At 42.1% G+C, this 18,027-nt stretch overlaps 1 protein-coding gene across 2 annotated transcripts; it reads left to right on the plus strand.

The window, feature by feature from the left end:
* Positions 1–5,587: 5,587 nt before the first annotated feature.
* Positions 5,588–16,026, plus strand: LOC122729245 (oocyte zinc finger protein XlCOF6-like). 2 transcript variants are annotated; one of them, XM_043967991.1, is made up of 4 exons: positions 5,588–5,921; positions 9,533–9,659; positions 10,543–10,701; positions 13,125–16,026. In XM_043967991.1, the coding sequence occupies exons 1-4, from the start codon at positions 5,898–5,900 to the stop codon at positions 15,386–15,388; spliced, it is 2,574 nt and encodes an 857-aa protein (XP_043823926.1). In that variant the 5' UTR covers positions 5,588–5,897; the 3' UTR covers positions 15,389–16,026. The 2 variants fall into 2 exon arrangements, with proteins under 2 accessions (XP_043823926.1, XP_043823927.1); XM_043967992.1 differs by lacking the exon at positions 5,588–5,921 and adding an exon at positions 7,377–7,509.
* The last annotated feature ends 2,001 nt before the right edge of the window (positions 16,027–18,027 follow it).

Below are 18,027 nucleotides of genomic sequence, written 5' to 3' on the forward strand. Positions count from 1 at the left end.
TCACTACCCTGCAAAAAACAAAAAGAAAAAGAAAAAAGAAAGAAAAGGATCTATGACAGAAAAAATTACGTATCTGTGATTTAGACTATCAGCTGCAGAGGAAGTCGAGTTTTTGTTGTGTTTGGGGGGGTTGTGGGGGGCTTTTTAAAAAAGTGATAGGCAGTCATTTCTAGGGTGGGAAGATTTGGCTTTCCTGACCACATGGGCCAGTCTGAGCAAAAGACTTGACGGGAGTAAATTATTTTTTAAACTGAAACTAATTATATGCAGATCTAGTTGCACAGACTTGAAGTCCAACTGAATAATTAGTAAAGTAGTCTTGTAAATGTTCTGGAACACCAGAAGAGAACCATAAGCAATGTAAGGCATAAAGAGAAAAAATATACAAAGCAGTTGAGTGAGCATTTCCAGGGTTTATTTAACCTGTCTGGACCTCAATCAATCAATTCTTCAACAAGCATTTGTTTATTAAATGTCTATTATGTAGCAGTCACTGCACTGGGTGCTAGGGATACCAAAAAGAAAAGGCTTTCTTCTCAAGGAGTTTGTTTATAGTCTATTGGGGGAGACAACATATAAACACATTTCCTTCATATATATGTGTATATGCTTGTGTATGTGCTTATATGTAGTATGTGTGTATGTATATACATATACACCTATATGCCTATATACAAATATATATATACATACCCATTTGTATAAACCCTTTACCAAAGTGTATATGTGTGTACATACACATATATGTAATATACAGAGAATTCATATATACAGGGATAAGGATAAGAACTAAGCCTGTCATTTAATTGGCATAGGGAGTTCCCAGATAAGGAAATTTCCTTTACTGATGCATGTCAGCACCTTATGTGCAGTTTATAGTTTGAAAGTCTTATTCTTAGCATCTTAAAGAATTTCCTAGAAATCAAAGACTTTCACTTAGAGATTAAGTGACTTGCCCAGGGGCATACAGGCATTATGTGTCACAAGTAAGACATGAACCCTGATCCCCCTGCCTTTGAAGCCAACTCTATTCGCTAAGCCATGCCCCTCTCTAGTATATATAGAATAAATACATAATAAATATGAGAGAAAGAGAAAGACACAGAGAGACAGAGAGAGAGAGAGAGAGAGAGAGAGAGAGAGAGAGAGAGAGAGAGAGCGAGAGCGAGAGCGCATGAGAGTGAATGCACTAGCAGTTATGGGGATCCAAAAAGAGCTCACATTGAAAGTGCTACTTGAGCTGAATCTAGAAGGAAGTGAGGGATACTCTGTGATGGAAATGAGTAGAGATTATGTTCCAGGCATGTTCAAGGAGCAGCCAGGTCAAAAGCATAAAGAAAGAGATGCAATACCATGTGTGAGGAACAGAGAGAAAGCCAGTTTGGCTGGATTATAGAGTCCAGGAAGAGAGAGGCCGGTGATATAGATTGGAGTAAGGTTGTGAAGGACCTGAAAAGTTGAATAGAGGAATTTAGATTTCATCCTAGAGGCAATAGGGAGCCCCTGGAGTTTACTGAGTGAGTGACATGGTAAGACCTTAGTTTAAGGAAAATCACTTTGGCAGCCATGTGTAGTATGATTTGGAGTGTGAGAGAATTGAGGCAAGGAACTCAATCAGGAAATAGACTAAGAAAAAGGTGATGAGGGCTTAAAATGAAGTAGTGGCTATGTGAGTGGTGAGAAGAAGATGGATGTTAGAGATGTCATGAAGGTAGAAATGGCAAGATTTCTTAAACTGATTGGATAGATGAGGTGAGGAGAAGTGAGAAGTTGATAATAACAACAAGGTTACAAACTTGGGAAACTAGAAGAATAGTAGAACCCTAGATAGAAATGGGGGAAAGTCAACAGAAATAAGTTTGGAAGGAAAAATAATGAATCCTGTTTTGGACATACTGAATTAGAGATGTCTATGAAACATTCAATTTGAAATGTCTAATAGACAGTTGATGATACATCAACAAGAAGAGTAACAGTAGAATCTTGATCTCTACTTATATAAAGACTAATACAAAGTTCATATCTTCCTGCAGGCCTGAACTGGGGAGAAAACCAGAACCCAAATGAGTAGCAATTAAGCAGCTTTGAATTTTGATCACAAAACTAAGATATGTGATGTAGCTGCAAGTGCTCACCCCTATATAAAGGACTTCATATAAAGACAGTTATGTTTATATTGATATATATATTTTCTATTGCAATACTTTGGCTCACTAAATGTTTGATAACATATATATTTGCACTTGTAGACACAGATAGATATATTAATATTTAAATATATTTAGTATACGTATACACTTTGTCAACCTACTGCATCCCTGAACTTTTTAGGAGATTTTGTAATGCCAGGCTTATCCTTCTCTGCAGTTATGTGTATGAGACAATCAGCAATTGATATCTTAAATAGCCATTTTCACATGTGTTGTGAATGATATATTTACTAAGCTAACTACAAGCGAGGCCAGTCCTCTCCACCAATTCCCACTCCTCCCTACACAGCAATATCCAAAGACCCTGTGATATAGAATCAGAAGCCAAGAGAAAAAATTGCACTTACCTTATCAATTACAATATTGTCAACCTCAAAGTGTGAAACAGGAAGTCCAAGCTAGCACCCCAAAAAGCTGACCCCCTCAAAGTACAAAATCATAAAGATGAAACCATCATGTATGTTTTCTCAGATATTCTGTGCCTTGTGTCATGTTTCACCTTAATTAAGGACCAGCCACTGTGTATGTATCCTTGATGTTTTGCTGAATTAAAATAAAAACTTGTAAATATGAGTATTGCTTTCATTTCTAAGATTATGGGGTATGTGATTTTTCAATGAAGAATAGAATTAAAAAATGGGAAGTGAGGGGCAGCTAGGTGGTGCAGTGGATAGAGTACCAGCCCTGGATTCAGGAGGACCTGGGTTCAAATCCGGCTTCAGACCTTTGACACTTACTAGCTATGTGACCCTGGGCAAGTCACTTAACCCCAATTGCCTCACAAAAAAAAAAAAGGGAAGTGAGGGGTCATTCCATTAATCTTATATGCTTACCTACTGCAGAACTAAAGCCTCTCTTGATAACTATCTTAATGCAAACTTATTAAGTTTCACAATACCAGGGTCCAGGGAAAGGATACACAGAGCCAGGGAAACAGCATAGAACTGAAGACAGTTTATATGGGCTGGCAAAAGCCAATTGTTAAATATTGAATGTGAGCATTTCCATTTCAGAAATTGGCAAGTGCTACAAGTCAGGGCTTGATTGATTGTTTTGTTGGTTGTCTAAGGTTAAGAAAGTAATGGAGAAAATGTTAATAATTTAGGTTAAACTTAAAAGTGTGTTGTGCATTCATAAATGGTTGTTAAATGTGTACCAGCACGCCTCTGCATGGAACACACAAGGTAGTAAAGCAAATCAGCTTTATTGAGGGGACATATGGCTTCAATGTGGCCAATATGACTATTGAATCAGTCCCATGTTGACATAAGGGAAGGACTGCAGAAGCAGCTACACTAAGATTGTAGCAGACCTTTTATAATTATTTCATTGTTTCCTCCTCTGAAGGGGTCAGCTCCCATCTGGTTGACCTCAAGTCTGACTATATTAAAACCCTTGAATAATATGACAACACAACTTATGAATTGTCCACTCTAGAGACTTTCCCCACCATGAAATCAGGATTAAGAGAATCTCAGCCCAGTCAAACCATATAAGGTTAATCTGTAATACTCAGACCAAGACCTGCTTAGAAAGAATCTCATGAGATTCCATGCTTCCTTTCCTGCCAGCCCCCACCCAAGTTCTTCTGGGTCTTGAAAAAACCACCTACGCACTTGACATTATTTTTTTTTTTTGCAGCAACCTAACTTTCTCTCTCTCTCTCTCTCTCTCTCTCTCTCTCTCTCTCTCTCTCTCTCTCTCTCTCTCTCTCTCTCTCTCTCTCTCTCTTTCTCTCTCTCTCTCTCACCTGTTATGGGGAATATAGGGTAGGGGGTTTGGGATATGGGTAGGGGTTTGGGGTCCTTAGGAATTCCTCTTTAAAGAATTACACCCTCTTGCACACAAATCCAATAAAATAAGACAATAGTTTATTTAGGGGCTGGGGAAGGGAAACCAAGAGAGAAATCCTTAGATTTCTTCTCATGGGGAGAAGGCATGGCATAGAGCATGGTTCTGAGATTCCAATCTTCTCGAGCAGGAGACAGGAAGATATTTTTATAGAGCTCTGATAGTGGTCAGATGAGGTGATTGTCTGACTGTGGAAAGTTCCCCTATTGAGGGAGGACCATCCCCCACCGGTGGTGACTGGGGGAATTGGGTGAGGGGTGGCTCAGGATCTCTCAAGCCATCTCTCTCTCTCTTTCCGCCACAAAGGCACCTAATCTTATCTCCCCAGGGGTGAGGGAGACTGGAATGAAGGGTGGTGGTCCTGGAGCTAGCTCAGTCCTGATCAGGTTCCACTTATCTCTTTAGTGTGTCTGTCCTTTGGTTTAGTTTCTCAAGGAGAAGGTTCTTTGATGTGCCCAAGAGAACTTCTGGAGTGTTCTGGGCCCATAACAACACCCTTTGGCATCAGATTTATTTGTTTACTTTTCTTTCCACCTCTGCCCATGCACCCTCCTTCTTACCCTCCCCATGCACAATGAAATTGTGAATTCCTTGATGTTAGTGTTGGTCATATCTATTTCTGTCTTCTTACACAGACAACCTAGCACAGTACCTTACTCATACATTGATGGAACTGCATTTAAAAATGTAAAAATCATTCTCAGCCCACATGCTTTACAAACAACAACAACATCCCAAACTGCAGCTGCAGCAGCAACAAGAAATACCCAGGTGAAGTACCTTGGGCTTTAGCTTGCCTCACTCCTGTGTAACCTCATGTTTGTAGGTTCTCCTTCTAACAGTGAAAATGCCTGCTCCTCCAAACCGTCTCATCCTGTGAGATTCTCAGCTATGTTATTCAGCAAACTCTACATCAGAAGTCCATTCAAACTTCCTCTGGTTCTTTCGATATTTGGGGGCACCAGTATAACCCTCTGAGAAATAGGAAATCATTAATAGAGGGAAGACAATGGAATTAAGAGGGGTTAGTTATTGAATCAGTCGTGTTAGCCACTTCCTAAGAGAGAAGTGATGCAGAACGAGGCATGTTTTGGGGCATGGTCAATGCTGGGTATTCCTTTTGCATGACTAAGTATATTTGTTACAAGAATTTTCTTTTTTTCCAAGGAGGGAGGGCGGGATGGGAAGGAGAGAAAACATATTTTTGTTCGTTGAAAAAAATTTTTAAATTAATCTAGAGCAGACTTAGGTCTCCCCAGGCTGAGATCCCCTGGAGATCCTCATGCGGCTCCAGGGCCCACCAGATGGCCTAAGAGGCTTTGAGAGATGCCTCGCGTATTCCGGAGGCCAAGAGATTCCCACCACCCTGGCGCAATTGGATCTCTGGTCCGAGACTCCACCGACACGCCTTTACTCCTCCCCACCAGAGGCGGCGCTGTGTCACAGGAGCCCCGGCAAGCGGCAGAGTCCCAAGCCGGTGCGGAGCTGGGGTCCCAGGATGCACCGCATCTACCCGGCAACTGGTGCTGATTGCAAAGGGAGATCAGCTGGGGCCGGGGCTGGGGCGCTGGTGCTCAGGCCCCGGGGGCAGCCCAGCTCGGGGCCGGCCCTCCGGGGGCTCAGAGTGGCCCGGGGACGAGCTCGGCTACCCCGCTCCGGCCCCTGGCTCCGCGCCCTCCCCGCTGACGGCCCCTTCTCGGGCCGGACGTCCTGGGCCGGGCCGCTGGCGGAGCGGGCGGGAGGAAGGAGGAGGAGGAGGGGACGGGGAAGGGCCGGACGCCCCGGAGCCCTCCGCGACGCAGAGGGCCCCGGGGCCCGGGCTCAACACCGAGGGCCATGGCCGCGGCGGCGCCTGCTCCGGTGAGACGTGCCCCGGTGCGGGCCCAGCCAGGGAGCGGAACGGGCGGGGGCAGGAAGTCAGCAACCCCCGAGTAGCCCCGAGTTGTTGCAGGCTCCGGGCACCGCAAACGTAGGGCTGCTCCCCGGCGGTGCGGAGACGTCGGGACTCCTAGGTTCCTTCTCTCCGCCTTGACCCCGAGAGCAGCCCCGTTCAGCTGGGCAGTCACCGGACTAGCCGGAGACCGCAGCACCTCCGAGGTGCAGGGGTGCCAGCCCTGGGGCTGGGGTGCAGAGGCAGCAGCGAAGCGGAGCTGACGGGGGCGGGACGGGAGCCCCCCCCCCTCCCCCAGGCGCTCGGCCTGGCAGGTTTCTGAGAGGTGCTGATAGGGGAGGGCGTGCGGGTAGACAAGGCGAAGGTCAGGGTCAGGCCAGGTTGGCCCGATCGTAGAGCTCAGAGGCCACTGGGTACAGTGCGAAGTTCGGGCTGGGGGATGTTCAGCTTGAAGTCAAGACTTGGAGGGTGGGTGAGAGGGTGATTGCTCTTCTGCAAGTAGTTGAAGGACTGGGGTTTGTTGTTTTTGTTTGTTTTTTTATAGCGTTTAACTGTTTTTTAAAAGCACTTTATTATGGAATTTATTTAACCATTATTGTCACCAAACCCTAAGAAGGCCCTAGGTTGTGAAATGCATTTGGACAATTTAGAGAGCTCATGCATCAACCAGCACCCTCCCCTTCTTTCTCATGTACACACGTATCTATATTTTTATATCCATATTCACATATACATGGATCTGGATAACCCCCCTCCACCCTATCACCCCTGTTCCGTACTCACTTGTAAGAAGGAAATAGAAAAGTAGTATGGCCTGGGCAAGTCACTTAACGTCTGTGAACCTCAGTTTCCTCATTTGTAAAATGATGTGGTTGGACTAGATGACTTTCAAAGCCAGCCTCAGACACTTGTGTGACCCTTGGGCAAGTCACTTAACCTCCATTTTTCTACTTCCTCCACTGTAAAACTGGGGTGATAATAGCACCTACCGCTCAGGGTTGTTGTAAGGATCAAATGAATAATATTTGTAAAAAGTACTTATCACAGTTCCTGGAATATAGTGGGCATTAGAAATGCTTCTCCTTTTCTCTTTTGAAGGCCATTTTAACTGTAGTTCTACAATCCTATGGTATGCTGCATATGCATATGACTGGTTACATGTGGCACTTAAGCAAAAACAACAAATATAGTGACCAAGGCTGATAGTTTATGCAACATTCTCTAAAGTCTCTGTTTACATGTGCTGCATGTATGTGTCTTGGACCAACATGGAATGTTGGACAATCAGCTGGGCTCAGAATTGGACAAAAAGTGGGCAAGCTGGATTGCATTTTGGAAATTACAAAGTATCTTTTGATTACCCAAAGCTACCTAAAACAAAAATGCAATTTTTTTTTAAACACCAGTGGTCTTCTGTGATGCTATATGGCTATAAGCCATGGAAGTCTATAGTTTCCAAAGAACTGAAGTTGAGAATCACCCCAAAAGCCAGCCGAGAGTACATAGTGAGTGGGAGAAGGCTGTGATACATTACCAACAAGGAATTAAACAGAAGAGGTAAAAGGGATTTCCTCAAAGAAACATCATTGAAAAAATTTGGTGGGTAAAATAGTAAGATGGAGGGGAAACTGATGGCTAGCCTGCCTCTTGAGCCCCTTCCAACAGACTTATGGGAGACCAAGGATATGAGCCACAAGGTAGGCAGGCACAGATGAGTTTCTTTCTACATAGTTGGGGGTAAATACATCTACATTAAACATTCTGTTCTAGTGCTTAGCACAGTGCCCAGCACGTAGTAGGTACTTATAATAAATGTTCATTTATTGTTCAAAGTACTAGAATAAGTGAAAAGATTTCTGCAGTAGAATTATAGTTTATAGAGTCATTAATCACAGATCCATTTGAATGCTGAAGAATACAACATTTTATTTAACACTTACATCTTGTTGGGGTAGGACAAATTTTATAGTTGAAACTAAGATTCGGAGAAGACTTGGCTAAGGTCATACAGATAATTATTGGCCATTCCAATAGATAAGAGAACTACAGGACCTTATTACTACCTACCTAAGTCTTCTGATTTCTAGTACAATGTTTTCTCAATCACATTTCATTGGAGAGCTATAAATACTACTTAAAGGTCATGAGGAGAGACTTTTTAAAAAAATTAGATTTGACAAAATAAACTAATAGAAACCAATGGCACACCACCAATAACTAACATTGTTCTCACCCTTAAAGTCAAGTGTGTTGTGTATTTTTTTACATAGCTATGTATAGGAAACATTGTGGTATAGTGGATAGAGCTGACCTCAAAAGTCAGGAACCTGGGCTCAACCCCTTGTACACAACATGGGCAAGTCACTTAACCTCTCAATGTCCAGTGTAACTCTCCAATCCATCAACATTTACTAAGCTCCTACTGTGTGCCAGGCACTGTGCTAGGTACTGGACCATAAATTGCAAAGAAAATGTTCATAGAGGAAATTTGTCACAAGGAATTCCCTACATCAAAGAAATCACAAATTTGGTCCCTTCCATATCCTTTCTCTCTTGCCTACCCCATTTTGCATTACTTTATAAAATATTTTCCTTATTTCTCTTATTTATTTATTTATTTATTGCGGGGCAATGAAGGTTTAGTGACTTGCCCAGGGTCACACAGCTAGTAAGTGTCAAGTGTCTGAGGCTGGATTTGAACTCAGGTCCTCCTGAATCCAGGGCCCTTGCTTTATCCACTGCAACACCTAGCTGCCCCTTATTTCTCTTTTTTTAATGGTTATGTGCACTGTTGCTTTGATGTATGACAACCTGTTTAATCATTGCTTAGCCATTGAACAGTTACACTTTTCAATTTTTCATTAGCTGGGATTTTTGTATTTTAAACTTTACCTTTTACTTTTGTTTTTTACACCACAGTAAATATACCACATCCTTCCCCTGCCTACCACCACCAGTGAACTGTGAATTTGTAACATACAAAACTTAAGTCCTTTACACTTCTTTTGAGATAGTACTTCACTTTTCCTCTAGTCTGACCAAGACTGATCATTGCAATGGCTGCTTTTAGTATCTTTTGTTATATTAATATAGTCATTGGAGAGATTTTATATCATTTTAATTTCCAAATATTATCTCAGTTGCTCCCCACAGAGAGTCATCTCTTATAACAAAGGAGGAAAAAAAGAAGTTCAAAACTAATCAAATCCTACATTCCATGCAGTGACCCACTATCTCTGCAAAGAAGAAAATGAAGTGTATTTTCATATTTCTTGTTTGGGGCCAAGCTTAGTTCAATTTTGTAGTATTCAATTTTGATTTTCTTGTTCTTTCCATTTAGTAATTCTTTCTGGTTCTTGTTTTTTCCAGTGTTGCTTTTGTGTAGGTTGTTTTTCTGGTTCTTCTTAATTTACTTTCCATTAGTTTGTGTAAATCTTCCCATGCTTTTCTGTATTCTTCAAATTAATTGCCATTATTGAAATAAATTTGTAGTCCCCCTTTTGAAACAAATAACTGCAAAGTATAAGAGCAGCAGTGGCATTGGTATGACTAAATGGCTGTCTCATGCTTGTGATTCCAGGTTCCAGTGAAGTTTGATGATGTGGCGATATATTTCTCGGAGCAAGAGTGGGATATCCTGGATGATTGGCAGAAAGACCTTTACAAGCATGTGATGAGGGCCAATTACTCAACCCTGGTTTCCTTGGGTAAGTTGTATTTATTTTTTAAATTTTAGATAATTCTATTGAATTAGAAGACAGCTGCATAGCACAGTGGGTGGAGTGCTGTACCTGGATTCCGGAAGACTCCAGCCTTAGACACACCCTAGCTGTGTGACCCTGGGCAAGACACTTAACCCTGTTTGCTTCAGTTTCTCATCTGTAAAATGAGCTGGAAAAGAAAATTGCAAATCACTCCATTATCTTTGTCAAGAAAACATCAAATGGGGTCACAAAGAGTCAGATACAACTGAAAAACTACTGAACAACAATGAAATTGGATAGTGGCTATACAGGGAAAGGCTCATTGGTTAGCCCTCAGGCAGGGCTTCTTAAACTCTTTCCTCTTGTGACCCCTTTTCGCCTGAGAAATTTTTATGCAACCCCAGGTATATAGGTATATAAAATTGGTATATATAACCTTTTACTGTTGCCAAATTTTTCGCAACCCCCACATTCAGTTTTGCAACCCACAGTTTAAGAAGCTAGGTTCTAGGGAAGCGTATCTTCTCTTCTTTTAGAAGCCTATGATTGTTGAAAGCTAAGATTTAGACCAATAAAATAAATAAGAAATTCTTTATTGGCAAATGCCAAAACTATAATGAAGAAACCAATTTGGTGGTATATACTGCACATACTATGGGAATTCTGATAAGTGAGAGATTAATGTTTATTGGAATAGTTGGAGGAAAGCTTTATGAGCTTTCAGTGAGAATGAGGAAGGGCATTTTGAGATGGAAGAGTAGTCCCAAAAAACCCCAGAGATGGAATTGAGTGTAGTCTGTGGGAAAACTTGAGTAATAATCAACACATGCTTTCAGACCAAACACCCAGGGAAAATTAATTGTTTCTATGTGACTTTTCTTGACAGACTATACCATTCCCAAACCAGATTTGATATTCCGGATTGAACTAGGAGAAGTATTATTTGTTGGAAACTGGAGAGATTTGGGACAAGCAGAAATAGGAGTAAGCCTGAGTGCTTATAAGCATTTCAACTTGAAGGTCACTGAAAAGCAACTGTTTAGGGGTAAGTGAGAACAAATCAGTATCATGAAATTAGTTCCTACTTTTCCTAGGCCATTGTTTTTAAGAATTGTGAGACATTTGGGGCAGCTAGATGGCGCAGTGGATAGAGCACCGGCCCTGGAGTCAGGAGGACCTGAGTTCAAATCCAGCCTCAGACACTTAACACTTACTAGCTGTGTGACCCTGGGCAAGTCACTTAACCCCAACTGCCTTACTAAAAAAAAAAAAAAAAGAAAAGAAAAAGAAGAATTGTGAGACATTTGAGAATCATGGGAGAAGGGGAGTGGGGAGGGAGGGAAGGAGGCATTTGGAACTCAGAACTTGAAATAAAAATGCTTATTATTTTAAAAAGAGAGAAAGAATCATGGAGCTAAATGTTCAAGAATTCTGTAACCCTTGAACTAAAGTAACTCATTATTCTGGGAACTATTGCCTCTATTAAATTGAATAAGGTGAGTTTTCCTCCATTTTTCTTGTCATGTTTAGGGAACCTGGAATTCTTAACTCTAAAAATTAAAAATGTTATGAATTAGAGGCAAAAGTGTAGCATCACTAATGGAGTGGTTAATGAATGCTGTTTCATGTTGACTTTTCCTTCTCAGTGGACCATTGGCCAGGATGCCTCTCTAGAGGTATCAGACATGCAGCTAATAGCACATTGAGTACAATCTGAACCAGAAAAATGTAATTGGGAAATATTTAACAAAATAAATAAACATAATAAAATATAGATAACAATTCATTTTAAAATTAAGTCAATATGTGACCTGTAGGGACCTTTATATATTGATTAGTGGACCTCATTTCTATTTGAGTTTGATACCAGTACTCTAGACCACTAATATTTTGCTTTCATAATAATATAACTGGGTTCTCTTGGCACCTGGTCAACTCTACTAGTAAGGGAATAAATCATGCCTAAAATCAAAATAGGACTAAAGTTATAGCTAAGACTGTAACAATAAAAAGAAACAAGTTTGAGCCCTGTTGTATTCCTTTTCCTAGGGAAGACAAAGTAACTGATAATTTCACCTGGATTAAACAATAAATAAGATGCTTTATCCCAATTAAAGGGAAAAGAACAGTCTTAAAAGACTTGAGCCTAGGAAATGATGCAATATTATATCACTGTAAAGAATTATATAAATATAAGCTATTATTATTGTTAGCATTATTATGTTGTATTAATAACAATAACAGTAATAATAGATATACTTTGTAACTGCATAGTTACAAAACAGTTTTACATACATTATGGCATTTGATTCAGTGCAACAAATACAAGGATTTACACTTTGTACATTTACTTATTCTTGATTTTTAGATGAAGAAAGCTTCAGAGAAGTTAAATGACTTGTCCAAAGTCACACAGGTCTAAGTGGACTGGTTCAGTTTGCAAGCACATAGCCAATATCCTTTTTTGCTACCTACACTAACTTAGCTTTAATTTACAATATGGTACTCCAGCCCCTATTTCAACAGTTGCCACTGTTCCTTCTTGTCTCATGTTTTTTAGCTGGAGAAAACCTTTTATATCCATGTGGTCATCTGCCCCAACACAGGTTTCCTTGTCAAAGAGAGTAAAACTCCTCAGCACCGTTGGTCTTTTGGTAAACTGCTACTTACCCTTGTTGAAAGCCACATGGTCCCTCTGTTTGATCTTTTAGGCGATCTTTCTTAAGCAGTGGTGAACATGGGGGAGGAATGTAGTTTCCCAAACTCCCTACCTTTCCATAGGATCTGGCTAAAGGTTGGGGTCCATATACTTCTCCTTCTAAGAGCTCATCTCATATTTTGTATCTTTAATAGAGTGGCTGGAAACAATTAAAAATGCATTTTGAAAGTGAAAAAAGGTCTGTGCAACTTGCAGTTTTTGCCATAGGCTAGAGAAGATGTAATAGCAATGTATGTTGTCAAAATACCATTTTGTTGTAACCCATAGTCTTATGTTCTCTGGATTAATCTGTTCAGCTAATAAGGTTTGACTTATCCTACTAGAAAAATAGAAACCTTAAGTCCTTATTTTTGTCAATATTTTCCTTGAATATGCCTTTCACATTTAAATTAGGTCTCAGTAGGGGCAGCTAGGTGGCACAGTGGTTAAGGCACCGGCCCTGGATTCAGGAGGACCTGAGTTCAAATCCAGAACTTGACACTTACTAGCTCTGTGACCCTGTGCAAGTCACTTAACCCTCATTGCCCCACAAAAAAAATTAGGTCTCAACAGTCTGGTTATATTTGGTTGGTGATTAGGGATTTGAGGGTAAAGTTACAGCTTCTTTGAAAGTCAGACCTAGGAAAAACTGGATTACTAGAATGGCTCAGAATAGACTTTCTCAAACTCAGTTGTAAAATGAAGAAATCTCTTTCCTTCACTCTAGGGCAGATACAAATAATGATGGGATCTTTTCTTTTTAATTCCAGGGAGCCATGGAGCTGCAAGAACAAAAAAGGAGGAAGGTGTTGTAGGTGGTCTTCAAAGTCAGTGCTCAGAGGGAAGGAAAGAGATTTCCTCCAAATCTGATCAAAAAGCCACTGTGCAATATGTGTGTATCCAAGGCATGCAGACATCGATTCCCAAATTAGAGGACTCCAACCACAGTGGCAAATATGAGAGCCACAAAACTTTCAGCTCACCCAATTACCAGGAATCTCCCTTAGGGGAGAAAATTTGTTCCTACCCTATCTTTGGGAAAAACTTCCAAGCCAAAGGGCATCTAGTGAAACACCATGGAAACCACACAAAGAACAAGCCTTGCACGTGCTCAAAATGCAAGGAAAAAATGAGAAAGCAGTCTAGCTTACATTTGCATTATGGGAAGAAGTGCTTCCAGTCTAGTGAATGTGAGAAGAGCTTTAGCTACAGTGTGAACCGGCATTACCGCCAGTTCATACCGGTAGGGAAAAAACTATTCCAGTGTTCTGAATGTGATAGGAGCTTTCGATGGGAGGCTGGTTTGAAATCCCACCAGAGCCTGCACAGTGGAAATGGACAGTTTTCCTGCAGTACATGTGGTAAGGTTTTCATTCGGAAAGCTAGGTTTATCACCCATATCAAATTACATACAAGTGAGAATCCTTTCCATTGTCCAGTGTGTGGCAAGAGATTCTTTAAGAGGAAGTACCTCCTCAGGCACCAGCAGCTGCATTCAGGAAAGAGGCCCTTCCAGTGCCCCGAGTGTGGTAAGACCTTCTGTCGAAAGTCCTACATGAAGGCCCACCAGCGCTTACACAGCACAGAGAGGCCATTTGCCTGCAGCCAGTGTGAAAAGGACTTCACTCACCAGTACAAACTCACTGAACATATGAGGGTACATAGTGGAGAAAAGCCTTTCCAGTGCCCTGAGTGTGACAAGAGCTTCAGTCGAAAGTCCCACATGAAGGCCCATCGACGTTTACACAGTAGGGACTGGCCTTTTTCCTGTAGAGAGTGTGGCAAAGGCTTCACCCAGCGGTATAGACTCACCAGACATATGAGGGTGCACAGTGGAGAGAAACCCTTCCAGTGCACTGAATGTGGCAAGAGCTTCCGACAGAAGGCAAGCCTTCTCCATCACCAGCTTATGCATATGGGAGACATAGCCTTTCTCTTCAAGTGCCCGGAGTGCAATAAGAGCTTCCATCAGAAGAAAAGTCTGCTCAACCATCAGCTCATGCACACAGGTGAGAGACCCTTCCAGTGCCCCAAGTGTGATAAGAGATTCCGACTAAAGGGCAACATGAAGGCCCACCAGCGCCTGCACAGTGGCATCAGGCCATTCTCTTGTGGAGTATGTGGCAAGGGCTTTACGCACAAATCAAAGCTGACCAGCCACACCAAAGTGCATACAGAGGAGAAGCCCTTCCAGTGTCCTCAGTGTAACAAGAGCTTCTGTCACAAGAGGAGCCTGATTAATCACCAGTTAGTTCACACTGGGGAAAGACCCTACCATTGCCCTGAATGTAACAAAAGCTTCTCTTCTAAGGCCTACGTGAAGGCCCACCAGCGAATACATAAGGGAGAGAAGCCATTTTCCTGTAGTGAGTGTGGCAAGAACTTCACCAATCAGTTTAGGCTTACAGAACACATCCGAGTGCACACTGGTGAGAAGCCCTTCCAGTGCCCTGAGTGTGACAAGAGCTTCCGTCAGAAGAGAAGCCTCATCAACCATCAGCTTGTTCATACGGGTGAGAGACCCTTCCAGTGCCCTGAGTGTAATAAAAGCTTCCGCTGGAAAGCTGGGATGAAAGCCCACCAGCGTCTCCACAGGGGTGAGAGGCCATTTCAGTGCTCTGACTGTGACAAGAGTTTCTCTTTGAAGGCCTATCTGAAGGCCCACCAGCGGATACATAAGAGGGAGAAGCCATTTTCCTGTAGTGAGTGTGGAAAGAACTTTGCTGATCAGTTTAGGCTCACAGAGCACATCCGAGTACACACTGGAGAGAAACCCTTCCAGTGCCCTGAGTGCGACAAGAGCTTCCGTCAAAAGAGAAGCCTGACAAACCACCAGCTTGTGCACACGAGTGAAAAACCCTTCCAGTGTCCTGAGTGTAACAAGAGTTTCCGGTGGAAGGCTGGAATGAAGGCCCATCAACGTCTGCACAAGGGGGAAAAGGTGTTTTCCTGCAGTGAATGTGACAAGTGTTTTTCTAAGCAGTCCAAACTTGATGAACATATCCAAGTTCACGGTGGAGATGAGCCCTCCTAGTGTTCTGAATGTGATGAGCTTCCATCAAAAAAAGGAGACTTGATAACCACAAGGCCCACCGGTGCCTAGCTAATAGTGAGACACCCTTCTCCCAGCAATCTAAGCGCATCCCCTGAATGGACTTACCCACCAGGGTCATGCCCTAGTGTTTCCCAAGTGAACTAGACACTGAACTCAGCGGCACTTTGGACCAATAACAGGGTCACTGGAGCTGAGACAGAATTGACAACATCAAGGATGTCCTTGAGCTTTGAGAGCATAAAATGTTCTCATCCTCCTCACAGTTCCTAAAGCACTTTGTCTAAATCTCTCCACTGCCTCTATTACACTCTCATTTGTGTGTCATACGTATCTCTGTGCATGGGATCTGAACCCTCCCTCTAACTGCTCTCCTTCCCCTCAATGTAAGCAACTTGAGGGCAAGGACTGTTTTTATCTTTGTATCCCCAGCATCTAACACAGTACCTTGCACACGGTAGGCACTTAATAAGTGTTTCTTGAATCGACTGTGGCAGAACTGTTGGCTGAGGACCCATGGCAGCTGACAGACCAGCTTGGGAGGTAGAAGTCCAGAACTGAGGGCTTTTGTTATACAAAAATGATGGGCCACCTAGTAAACTTTGAAACTTCATACTGCAGTAATGCTTCCTGTTCATTGCTGGAAAAAAGTCATTTGGTCCCATGATCTAATTCCTGCTTTTTTCACAGTACCACTGAGAAGCGTCTCCACCAAATACTGAGAGCACCTTGAAACTGAACCCAAATGGGAAAATAAAAAGGTGGCAAGGATAGAACCCTTCCCCTGAAGTCTGGAGAATGGAGATAATAGCTAGCTATCCTTTCCGTTATCTCTGCACTGTGCCTGACTTCTTTCCTCAAGCCTATAACTTCTATTGGAAGTAGTGGTGGACAAACCATTTGGTGTTTAGGTTCTAATTAAGAGGCACAGAAAGTAATGACACTCTTAGGCTAAAGACAGAGTTGTAGACTGAAGCAATGGTAGATTCAAAGGATGCCTGGGATGAGGCACTGTTCAGTGGCCCCTTGATCTAGAGCAAGGCTTCTTAAACATTTTCCACTCGTGACCCTTTTTCTTTTTCTAAATTTTTTGTGGGGCAATGAGGGTTAAGTGACTTTCCCAGGGTCACAGAGCTAGTAAGTGTCAAGTACTGGATTTGAACTCAGGTCCTCCTGAATCCAGGGCCGGTGCTTTATCCACTGTGCCACCTAGCTGCCCCCTAGTAACCCCTTTTCACCCAAGAAATTTTTATGTGACCCTGAGTATATAGGTATACTGTTGCCAAATTTTTTGTGACACCCACATTCAGTTATGTGACCCCATATGGGGTTGAGACCTACAGTTTAAGAAGCTAGGCTCTTGAGGATATGTAGCAGACCCTGAGTAGATGCACAGTTTAATCAGCCATGCCTCATCCTGGACCCAGTTCCTGATTCCAGGGGGCACAGTACACACCTTAGTTAATTTTTATGAAATGCATAGTAAGCAGTCAGAACCACTCCCCCATATACTGAGTTGACTCTGCCCCTGGGAAAAGGGATTATACAAACCTGGCTGGAGATAAAACTACTGGCAGTGCCTTTGAGATATATGAGACAGTCTTGTGCCCAGTCCTTTTAAAGGGGGGCAGGGGCTAGGAAAATCTTGTGACAGGTGACACCCATAGCTTCTCTTGGAGAGGGCTATATGAACCAAGAGAAGCTAATTCCTGGTAAATTGTAACATGCAGAAAAGCAGCAACTTAGAACATGAACATACGCCATCTTCATCATAAGGATAGTTAATGAAGTCAGCCCAGTAATACAACTATTTTGCATAGCTCCAGTCCATGATTGCATTAGACTTAAGTCTAGGAGATATAATTAACCTGTTGGGAGAGGCATAAATAGGTATGGTTGTCTCTTGTTGGCATTGTGATTACGTATATTACCATAGACATCAGATTATAAGGTCCAAGGCCTGAGTGTCAGGTCAGGCCCGTTTTCCCTCTTCTTGGGTTAAAGCCTGCATTGTATGTCTATGACCTAGAGCTTGTAGGGGTGGACCTTGAACCATTTCATTATTTACCAATCTTTAGACCCTATCTTCAGTGCTAATACTTGCTGGTGGAAGCCCAGGCTTGTATGCAAAGAAAGGTTCAGCCACTGGAGGTCTTTCCAAGCATGTTACATAATTCCTTTTGGGGCTCTTAGAAATTGATGTCTTTTTTTTAATGCCACAACCATTTACTAATATATATCTCCCACCTTGGAACCCTGCCTTGTTACCAAAATGGTTAAGCAAAAACAACTGTGTTTGCAGTGTATGCAACATCCTGCTTCCATAGTTCCCCACCTTTACTGAGAACAAAGTATTTTGTCATCTGTCAATCTTGGTCACTGTAAATCTTGAGTTCTGCCTTTTAGTGTAATTTTCATTTGCGTTATTATAGTCATGTATACTGTGCTAGCGTTGCTTACTTTGTTCTGTCAGTTTGTGTAAGTCGGTGTTTCTTCTTGTCTTTTACAATGCAACAGTATTCCATTACATTCCTCTACAACAATTTGTCCAGCTGTGAATGAACACCCACTCTGTTTCCAGTTTTTTGCTACCACAAAAAGCACAACAGTTTAAGTAAACT

The sequence above is a fragment of the Dromiciops gliroides genome, chromosome 5, assembly GCF_019393635.1.
Source record: "Dromiciops gliroides isolate mDroGli1 chromosome 5, mDroGli1.pri, whole genome shotgun sequence".
Classification (NCBI taxonomy): Eukaryota; Metazoa; Chordata; class Mammalia; order Microbiotheria; family Microbiotheriidae; genus Dromiciops; species Dromiciops gliroides.

What these genes read in the sequence shown, in the direction of transcription:
- LOC122729245 (XM_043967991.1), top strand. Translation starts at nt 5,898, where the DNA reads ATGGCCGCGGCGGCGCCTGCTCCG. An exon ending in CTCAACCCTGGTTTCCTTGG is followed by an intron (nt 9,660 to 10,542) that starts GTAAGTTGTATT and finishes TTTTCTTGACAG; the next exon opens with ACTATACCATTCCCAAACCA. An exon ending in TGAAAAGCAACTGTTTAGGG is followed by an intron (nt 10,702 to 13,124) that starts GTAAGTGAGAAC and finishes TTTTAATTCCAG; the next exon opens with GGAGCCATGGAGCTGCAAGA.